The 11,165-nt window shown below is 28.7% G+C and overlaps 1 protein-coding gene across 1 annotated transcript; it reads right to left on the bottom strand.

Annotated features, from left to right (window-relative positions):
* Positions 1 to 7,640: 7,640 nt before the first annotated feature.
* Positions 7,641 to 8,870, bottom strand: LOC124942397 (zinc finger CCCH domain-containing protein 20-like). Its single transcript, XM_047482899.1, has one exon. The coding sequence runs from the start codon at positions 8,868 to 8,870 to the stop codon at positions 7,881 to 7,883; it is 990 nt and encodes a 329-aa protein (XP_047338855.1). The 3' UTR covers positions 7,641 to 7,880.
* Positions 8,871 to 11,165: the final 2,295 nt, after the last annotated feature.

Below are 11,165 nucleotides of genomic sequence, written 5' to 3'. Positions count from 1 at the left end.
ATTGATGGCAATCAGAACTATTTTGAGTTTGGTTGTGAAAGAAGACCTTTATCTTCAACAAATGGATGTCAAAACTGCTTTTCTTCATGGTGATTTAGATGAAGAGATTTACATGCGACAACCAGAAGGATTTGAAATCAAATGAAAAGATGAGCTTGTGTGTAAGATTCAAAAAAGTATGTATGGCTTGAAACAGGCTCCAAGGCAATGGTACAAGAAGTTTGATAGCTTCATGAAAAGTAACAATTTTCTGAGGTGTGAAGCTGATCATTGCTGCTATATTAAGAGGTTTGATAAATCGTACATTATTCTACTCCTCTACGTTGATGACATGTTGATTGCTGGAGAAAGCTTGTATGAGATTAATAAGCTCAAGAAAGAGTTGTTTGAAAATTTTGCAATGAAGAATTTGGGTGCTGCAAAACAAATCCTTGGGATGAGAATTTTTAGGGATGAAGAAGTTCTCAAGCTTTCACAAGAAGAATATGTGAAGAAAGTTCTTAGCAGGTTTAACTTGTATTGCAAAACCAGTTACTACCCCCTTAGCTAGTCACTTTAAACTATCTAAAGATCAGTCGCCTTCAACAGAGGAGGAGAAAAATTATATGGTCATTGTTCTGTATGCCTTTGTCATTGGTTGTATTATGTATGCGATGGTTTGCACAAGACCAGACATAGCACATGCAGTGGGAGTTGTTAGCATGTTCATGAGCAACCCGGGTAGACAACATTAGAAAGTAGTAAAGTGGATACTACAATACTTAAGAGGAAGTACGGGTCTAGCTTTGTGTTTTCGAAAGTCTAATATGGGTTTGGAAGGATATGCTGATGCTGACAATGGTGGTGATGTTGATAGTAGGAAGAGCACAATAGGGTACAATTTATACTCAGGGAGGTACTGCAATTAGTTGGGTTTCAAAATTGCAGAAGATTGTTGCTCTTTCTAGTTGTGAGGCAGGGTATGTTGCTGTGACAGAGGCTGCTAAGGAGATGATATGGTTACAACCTTTTTTGCGAGAATTGGGTCAAGACTACAAGGGAAGTGTGTTACGATGCGACAATTAGAGTGTCATTCATTTGGCAAAGAATCTTGTTTATCATGGAAGGACGAAGCATATACAGGTTTGTTATCATTTCATCCGGTCAGCTTTATAAGATGGAGTATTAGCTCTTGAGAAGATTCCCGGGAGTAAGAATTCAGCTGATATGTTGATGAAAGCTGTGACAAATGAGAAACTGAAGTTGTGTGCAACTTCAGTTGGTCTTCTTCGTTAAGACATCGGATGGAAAGCCGCCACCGATCGAGAGATGATGAAGTTAGTCTCAAAGTGGGAGATTGTTGAGTTATGGAGCCTACACTTATAATAAACTCTACATTGTTAATTAGAGTTTATTGGGTTTTCTTTTTGGTTTTGAGCTTGGGTCTGACCAAAGTTATTTAGGTTTATTACCTGAATGTTTACCCTATAAATATGTGATTATTAAGGGTTTACATTGAAAAGACAGAATTCTAGAGAGATAAAATGTGAGGCAAAAACTTTATATTCCTTCTTCTTCATAGTGAAATCTAGTGATGGATGAAGTGGATGTAGCTCAATTTGAGTGAACCACTATAAATCTGCGTCTTCTTGTGTTCTTCTTTCTTGCATTTTTACAGATTGTTTCAAGCTGGTCGGATTTGGGAGATACAAATCCTTACACGACATCAACTCAAGTTTGAAATATTTAGAATTAGCCCTGATATGCACAAGATCGTCATCCATTCCAAGAGAATCAATGTCTTTTGTTTTAACAAAACTTAAGGAGTGTTTTCAATGGAAATGATTCCATGTCATGGGTTGGATTCTTCGTCTCAATCCCAATCGACGAGTCGTAAGTAGTTCTTACTATATGTATCGAATAGTTCGACCGAAGTGTTTACCAATGACAATGATGCTATAAGTGGTCCTAGTTAGATAGATTTGTTTTTGTGTATTTTTTTATTACAAGTCATGTATTTACCATAATTTTGTTCATACAAAAAGGCTAATTATGGTCATTTGTCAAAGGAGCATGCTTGAAAATAAATAGGAAAGTAGGATGATTTCTTGTGCTCTAGATGGAATGTGACATGCATAATTAGTGTTATTCATTACAGCATTTTGAGTGGAAATTGAATCATAGACTTTTGATGTTTTTTTATTACATGCATAATTAGTTTATGATTAATAGAAGTAATTCTATTTATTGAGTTGACTTTTGAGTATTTTAATTAAGTATTTTCTTTTGTATGATTAATGGAACTAATATTATTTGTTTTTATCATACTTTTTGGGCTTAATTGAATGTGTTATGGATAAGATATATAAGTTTTTAGTAAATACTAAATCTATGTTCACGTGTTGTATCTTATTGTATGTTAGTGGGTTTAATGATAATTAGTTTATTGACTTATTTTATTAATTTTCTAAATTAGTGCCAGTGGTTAAAGAATCTTTTAAAGGCTTTTTATGCCCTAACTGCTAATACTATGAGTTTTATTTTTAAATTAAACTGATCCAACAGATTATACATAATTAGTAATATTATTCAATTGAGTGTTTTTAAATGTATGTGTATCACATAATTTATGAACCAAATTGTTTAATCTGCATCCAAATGAACATAAACAACTTATCTAAAATAATAATTAGAAAAAGAATAAGAGCACAAACTATTTTAGATAAAGACGATTTGACTAATAACATTTCTTTTAAAAAACATGAAATATTAATAAAGTCCACTATGTCACAATAAATGTTTGAATATAAATTGTAATCATTTGATTTTTTTTTAGACATTTAATTAGATACTTAAAAAAAAAAAGTGTTTTCAAATAAATTTAATAATGTTCAATTGTTCAAATTCAATTGCAACTCTATAAAAATGCTTCCAAACTAGCTAGATTTAGTTCAAAGAGTGTATTAATATAAAGCTTAAGTGGATCCTGTAAATTATTTATTAAAATAATAAATTTATTTAAATATTTCATTAAATACGATTTTTTTTAATAATTTTTTTTATATGTTTGACTGATGATTTGAATTATATTGAAATAAATTTAATAGTGGGATATAAGACTCTTAAAATCGAGAGCTTGAAATTGTAAATGTTTAATTTGAAGAAAAAAATTTATTATTTATATATTATTATTTATTTTATATATATATATAATTAAATATTTTAAATATTAATTATTTCTAAAAATTTAAATATTTAAATATAAAATTAATTAAATAATAAATAAATCACACTATTATAATCACTAATATTTTATTTACCCAATTTAGGTTAAATATTAAATAATTATTTTAAATATAATAATAATTAAAATTAGGGTCAAAATAAAATTGAATTAAAATAAAGATTAAAATAAATAAAATAATTTGAGATAAATATTATATCTATTTAAATCTCAAATTAATTATTTATAAAGTCTCGAAATATTAAAAAGAAAATAGACCTAATAATTATTTATGTCTATTTAAATATTATTTAAATATTATTTAAATATTATGTGTATAGGTTAAAAATAAATTCAGAAGAGAAACATTTATTTCAAACAAGCTTCATGGCTGAAAAATAATTATGATCCATTGCAACCGTAAATAGAAGAAACGGATGTAACAGTTCATGTCGCCATTAGAAGAGCGCCTCAACTTCATCCAATGCACAATACCAAGTCGCATCGCCTGCTGTAACAAAATGAAAGCGCTTCCGCACAGCAGTGGATCGACTAATGTGCGCTTCAACGTCGTTAGTCCAAACGCACACGGAGCGCTCACCGCTAACGGAACGCGGGCGAAACGCCCAGGTGTCTGCTCATCAGCTAAAAACGACGTCGTTTCAAGTCCTCCCCAGCGCTCAAATGCGGAAGAAGCAAACGACGTCGTTTTCAACATTGTCTTGGCTTCATCCTCACGACGAACAGGATAACGATAAGCCGAATTCTTTGATTTTTCAAAAATGAAACTCCCGCGTTAGTCCACCAAATCTATTGATTCAAAAGCTGAAATAATCACCCTAATTTGATGATCATTTCTCCTACAATCATAGGACCAAACATGTCCTAAAAGATTAAATGGTGAAGAACAAACAAAAGTCATTAATGACCTTTTGACTGAAAGTCACTTGATCATTTAACCGGTTTAAGGAGGCTATAAATAGCTCTCCTTAGGTAAAACGAAGCCAAGGATTAGAATCACAAGCTTCCAATCCACTTATCACAGTATCCACCATTAAATTTTTCAAGTTTTTCTTAAAAATTTTGAAATTTCGTGTAAGGCTCTAGGGTTCATTTCTAGTTCATCTTAAAACTTCATAAACAGTTCAAGAGTGCGCTCCAACTTATTGTAAGTTTCAATACATATTATGATTCAACTTATGAATTCAAATTGAAATTTTTACATTTCAATTCAACTAGTCTTTCAAACTACTTGATTGTTCAATTTTTTTATTTGAAAACGATCTTAAGACATTTTAACAAATCAATCTAAATTAAAAAAACGAAATTTGATTTTTTTTAAATTCAAAATTGGGTTTTTGGTCTTAAGCTTTGGCTCAAGAATTGAGGTTTAAAAAGCTTCCTAAAATCTTTTAAATGATGTTAGGAGTAATTTTGGATCAATTCCAATTTGTTAGAAACATGTTTGATAAAAACCAAAATTTTCATAAAAATGAAAATTCCAACTTTTGAATTAGTATAAGGTATGAACCAAGTTTAACAAGTATAAGGAAACTATTGGTAAGCTCCTTATACCAAATAAAACCTAGAAATTGAAAATCCAAATTTTGCTCAAGATCTGTCCAAGCTCGATTTGATCGTTTCCCGTTTGAATGATACAACGGGAAGATGATATACATGCTCCATATGAATGGAGAAAGCTCCCCATGCCCTCGGATCGAAAGATGGGAGCTTGTATTAAGACTTCAAAAACTTGCAATAGCCCATTTTCGATTGAGAAAATTAGCCAGTACCTAATGAGCGACCGATGATCTTCAACCTAACTTGGTTTTCGACCAAGAAAACCCACCAGACATGTCTTCCAACCGAAGACATGGCTTCCGACCGAAGACATGGCTTCCGACCGAAAACATGGCATTCGGCCAAGGATTTTAGCCAGACATGACTTCCAAACGAAAATTTCGATCTCGCATTATTTTTGACCGAAAAAACCAGTCAGACACGGTTTTCGACCGATGGTCAGCGCACGACCAAAGTAGCCTCTATGTTGAACAGTCACCCATATTCGTCGACTTGGGGTTAAAACAAACCTAATTGGCCCTCATGTATTTGACCCAATTCACGACTCCGATACCAGTCTAAGGGTCTATTTGTTTAGGAATTTTAATTTCTAATTGTTTTTTAATAATTAGAAGTCTTACAGTATTTTTTAAAAAATTTCAAAAACTAAAAAATGAATTTAAATATTCTTAGAATGTTTTTATAAAAAAATATTATAATAAATACATGTTTGAATTTAATTTTATATTCTAACTTCTTAAACTAATATTTTTAAGGTATCCTCCTCAACAATCATCGAAATCAACCGAAATCGAATGTACCAGCATTTAAATATTATTCTACAATTTAAATGAAAGAAGACCTCGTATATGTCTAGAACTTGAAAAATAAATGGTTAAATAAAACGTTATAAAACTAATTTCTCACCCAAAAAAAATATAGTCAAAGTCTTTTATAAAAGACTGTTCTTTAACGGACACAAATAATATAGCGTGAAAACTCTTTTTCGAGTGTAACCAAACATCGAACCCAAAAATCCAAAAGAATCTCTAGTAAAATTATTATGTTTGTAGACATATATCAATATTTGAATTGATATTAAATTAAAAATCAATTTAAGTATCTTTTATTAAAAAAATAATTTTTTAATTTAATAATTAAATAATTTATAAAAAATATTTCTTTTAAATCAATTATGATTTATTAATAATCTAAAAAATTTATTTAAATTGGATCATAAAAATTAATTATTATCATAATTAATTTTAAAATACTAAAAATATATTTTTTTTAATAATTTTTTTTAAAACAATATTTTAATTTTTTGACCCAAAATAAAAAATTAACGAACCTCGAACTTTTACAGAATAAGGAATTTATGGGCTTCAATAAAAAATAACTTTTCTAATTTATAAATATAACTTTATTTTTTTTAATATAAAATGATATAAAATATTTAAATTATTATAAACTCATAAAATCGAAAAATCTTATTAGCTTAAATTTAAAATTTTAAATATTTAAGAATTTATTTAAAATTAAACTCGTAAACCTCGTTTCAAGATTTTAACGGCCTCAGTGGAATGTTTATATATCTTTATTCATATCAAGGATTATTCAAATAAAACATGATCAAACAAAGCCCAATCCATTAATTTATTATTTCTACGCACGAGGTTTGAGAATGATGATAAGAAAGGATTGATATTGACATTGTAGTTATCGTATGGGATAAGAAATTATAAAATATATATATTATATTAATAGTGACACTCACACTTATTAAATTAAGCTCCATATTTAATTAATCATATTTGTCTGCTTTCAAAGTTTTTAATTATTTTGTTTTTATTTTGTCTTTTTTTATAAATTTTATTTATAGGTTATCTGTAAAAGTGAATATATTGACTTAAAAAACCTATCTGAAAAAGACTTTTTTTACCATTTTTATTATTTAATTTAAGAAATAACACAATGATTAAGTTCAATTTGAAATTTTCTTATTAGAAATCAAAATGGAAGAAGAATAATGTATTTAACTTAATTTGTGAGAAGGTAATAACTTAATTTACAATTTTACAGTTAAAATGTATATTTATGTAAATTGAAAAAATATAATAAAAAAAAGTAACTTTTTGATAAATAAATAAATATTTTTTAAATGTAAATTATTTCTGCACAGCTGGCTTTTAAAGTCGGCGCTAACGTGGCATTAAAATGTACGTGGCAGACATGCATGAGTCGCAACAGATATCGCCAAAATTAAAATATATATATATATTATTTATTATTTTGTGATTTGGAAAAAATAAAATAATAATATATGTTAATTATTATTATTCTAAATAACTCGTCTATTTATTAAACCTGTCTCTCAATAATCACAAAATATACTTAAAGTTTAAAATAAATAAGAATAAATAAGAATCTACACTTTCTCAAAGTAATTACCAAGATTTAATTGTAATTTATTTTTATAAAATTTCAACATTTTAATCAAACAATGTTTTTTACAAACCTACTAATGAACCTCAACAAACCAACACCAATCAAGCTAAAAACTATTTAAAAATAATTTATTAATTAAAACATTAAAATAACATATTTTCTTTTTATAAAATCTAAACATTAAATACAAATAAATTTATTTTTAATCAAATAAAATCTCAAAATACCTTTTTAAATAAACCCAAACCAAACAAGTTAACTAAAATATTGTTTCAATTTTGAACTATGTAAAACAAAGTACTTCCATTCTTACATTAATACTTAATAAATATCAAAGAAGATTAATAATAAGAAATAAGTAAAGAACTTTCATAAAATAAAATAAAAAGACATAAGAGTTAACAATAATAATAATTATAATTATTAATAATAATAATAATAATAATATAGAACATCTTCCTTTTCTTTCTTTTGCCTATACAAAAAACCAACCCAATTCAACCTCCACAAAAAGAGACGATTCGACCCCCCAAACTTTACCATTAGTAACAAACTTCACCCCCAACTATATACAAAACAAAACGAGATGATTCTTTTTACCGTTTTACCCCCCACAAAAATCCAAACTTGTGATCCTATTACCCATACCCGCTTCACAATATCTTAGAAGTTAGATCCATGAAACATTCGGATCCTGATAATACACATTCGGGTCAACACCAACCCGATCCAACGGATTCTCCCTACTCAGTTTCTCAAACATTCTAGCCCTAAGTCCCCTACCAGATTCAACCCTTTCCATCATCGGTTCTTCCTCCAATATATCAAAAGACCTAATTCCCCTTCGGGTCAGTACCTGAGTCGGTGAATTCGGTAAGCTACTATAACCCGGTCCTAAAACCATCCTAGGTGATCCAGATCCAAACCCACTTGTAGAACCGACCCAATTAGAACAAGGCATAGACTTTACCTTATTCAGCTGTAACTGCCTGAGAGAAGCCACCACTTCATTAATCATCGGCGACATCGGAGGTGATTCCGACGCCGGCGGCGAACCAGATTCCGGTGATGAAACAAACATCAAACGATGAGAACAATCGTAAGAACGTGGACTGATTACACGAATCTGATCAGGAGAGTGTGCGAAGAAACAGATACGACGTGAACAGTTTGAACCGTCTTTACATGGTTGAGTACGATAACGAGAAGGATGTAACCAACATTCGAATACTCCATGAGAGTATTCACATGCATCTCCTTTCTTACAACTACCTTTACGAAAATCAGGACAAGCCGTACCTGAATAATGATACTTTTTCGGATCACGACGACGAGCTTTCTCTCCAGGATGAACATATGGACATTCAGTCCAATCATGAGATCGAGCGCGTGAACACTTTCTAACCTTGAATTCATACATTCTAAATTGATCACATGTATATGAATCCATTAACAGATCTGATTCCTGACAACTCAGCTCATCAAATTCAAATTCAAATTCCAGATTATTGTTCATCGTCGGTACGTACCTCTGAGAATCGCCGAGAAGGTAGTGAGAGAAGTCGTCGCCGCCGGCGACGACTCCGACTGGTTCATCGTAGATGGACCAAGGATGATTATGGACCGTCAGATTAGAGCGGTTTCTTTCTCCGATCATCATGATTTGTTTATTTAACCGGCGGGGAGGGTTTCACTATATAAAGTGCTGGGAGAGTGGAAACTAACCGCCTTTGTGTTTATTTAACCATGGTTAAGTTAAAATTGAGAGATGAATATTAACCATGGTTAACTTTTGGAGGGAATGATAGAGTGTTTTGAGACTAGATGACTTGGATGCTAAAAGAAGGACTAACGTGGAAATATGAAGGTTCATTTACTATACGTGGAAGGCGGTGACAGAAGGAATTCATCACAGGCCTGTTACGGGATAAATATTATTAACGCCCCTAGTTACTCAGGCGGTGCAGTAATAAGAAATTAAATTATATTGTTTTTTTAATAAATTTATATTATTATATTATTTTGTCTAACTTTTTATTTTATTTGTTATTAAATTGTTTTATTAATATAATTTTAAATTATTGTGTGCAACTTCATGAATGTACTAATTTTAAAAAAAATATTTTCTTTAACACTATAGTCAATTATTACTTTATAACTAACTAATTTTTTGAAATACCCTAATCAAAGTACGAGTTAAGTGTATTATTATATAATTATTTGATATCTAAATTGAAATCTTATGTTCATCATGTCTCACTTTATTTGGAAATTTATAGATAAGATGGATATATTAAATGGGCAACTCACTCAACAACTCTCGTCTGTGTTATCGAAAAACGAAACTCTAGCATTTATCTAGATAAATAAACGAATCTAAAATTATTGAAATGGTGTCTTATTATATGTGAGAATACAATATTTTATCTCGTTAATATGGTGAGCGCGTAGACGACACTTCCAAAAATTCATATTAAGCATATTATTATATATATATTTGTTTTATGTTCGTTTAAATTCAGTCCATCAACATTTAATTAAATTTCATTATTAATAAATTTGAACGTATTAACTGAATATTGTTTAAGAAACTAAAAATAAATTATAGGCTAATATAAAAATAATGTTACTCGCTATATTTTAATATATATATATATATATATATATATATATTATTATTTTTAATGGATAGACATATATTGAAGAGTATATATGATACGTGTAGTTTAATTATAAATGATGGGAAATATTTTTTATTTTATTTTTTTATAAAGAAATAGGAGTATAAGTCTTGTTAGATTGGTAAAAACTAAAACCAACCAAATAAAAGAATATATAATAAATAACTATTTCAAATAACTATAGCACATTCCTATTAATATATTTAAAAAATAAATGATTTTTTATGCATATAGTGTTTTTTATTCATTAGACATATTGAGTGGTGACTTAGTTTTAAAATATATATATTGTGATCCTAATTTAGGAAGGATCCAAATAGTCTCATTTACATTAGAATGTTTGTAATATAAATTTAATGATATTAAAAAATTTGAGACATTATTATTTTATATAAATATTTTAAATATGTAGAATCATTTGACTACATAAAAATATGAAGTTAAAATAAACTATAAGGTATTGTAATAAATAAATAATTTGTTTTTTTTAGATTAATGTTCAAATCAAACAAGGCCTTAGGCAAAGTCGATGGTGATATGACATTTCGAGAAAATTCATTAAAGTTGAAAATAAAATAAATAAATAAAAGAGAAAAACAATAAAAGCATGACAATATTTCAGCCCATGGGCCTCTATCATTATTAACAATATCCTCTCACCATATATCTGGGCCCACATGAGTTGAGCGTTTGTAAGACTATTTTTTTTATTTATTAAATATATTGTTTTTTTAATTTAAAAAATTAAGTACATACACCTTTAATTTTCACCTCAACTTAAAATATTAAAAGAAAATCATAAATTTTTATTAGGTTAGACAAACATTATTTATAATATTAAATATCATACAGTTTTATATGATAAAATTACAAAATTAACACTTAAAATTTTAAAAATCAAAATTATTTATAAAATAAAAATAAATAATTTAGCATCAAAGCTATAACGAAAATAATGTCACAAATCCGACGTTGCTACCATATGTGCAGAAAAGAAGAAAAAAAATTCGGAAAAATTATCATGTTCGAGAAATTTTTATCATAAGCATGACCATGTGCAGAAAAGAGAAAATCAAAATATTATTATTAAAAAAAATCTTTCGGAAAAATTGTTAAATTTGGAAGACTTTGTCCCAGAACATGGTTATGTGCAGGAGAGAATATATTTTTTTAGAAAAATTGTCATGTTTGAGACATTTTTGTTCCGAACATTGTCATGTGGAGAAAAAAATTTTTTTTTTCATAAAAAATTTCATTTTCGAGAGATTTTTGAC

The sequence above is a fragment of the Impatiens glandulifera genome, chromosome 6 (genome assembly GCF_907164915.1).
Source record: "Impatiens glandulifera chromosome 6, dImpGla2.1, whole genome shotgun sequence".
NCBI lineage: Eukaryota > Viridiplantae > Streptophyta > Magnoliopsida > Ericales > Balsaminaceae > Impatiens > Impatiens glandulifera.
This window is presented reverse-complemented; position numbering and strand designations above follow the sequence as displayed.

Bases quoted from the DNA above. Each gene is read 5' to 3' on its own strand.
- LOC124942397 (XM_047482899.1), bottom strand. From the start codon at position 8,870: ATGATGATCGGAGAAAGAAACCGCTCTAATCTGACGGTCCATAATCAT.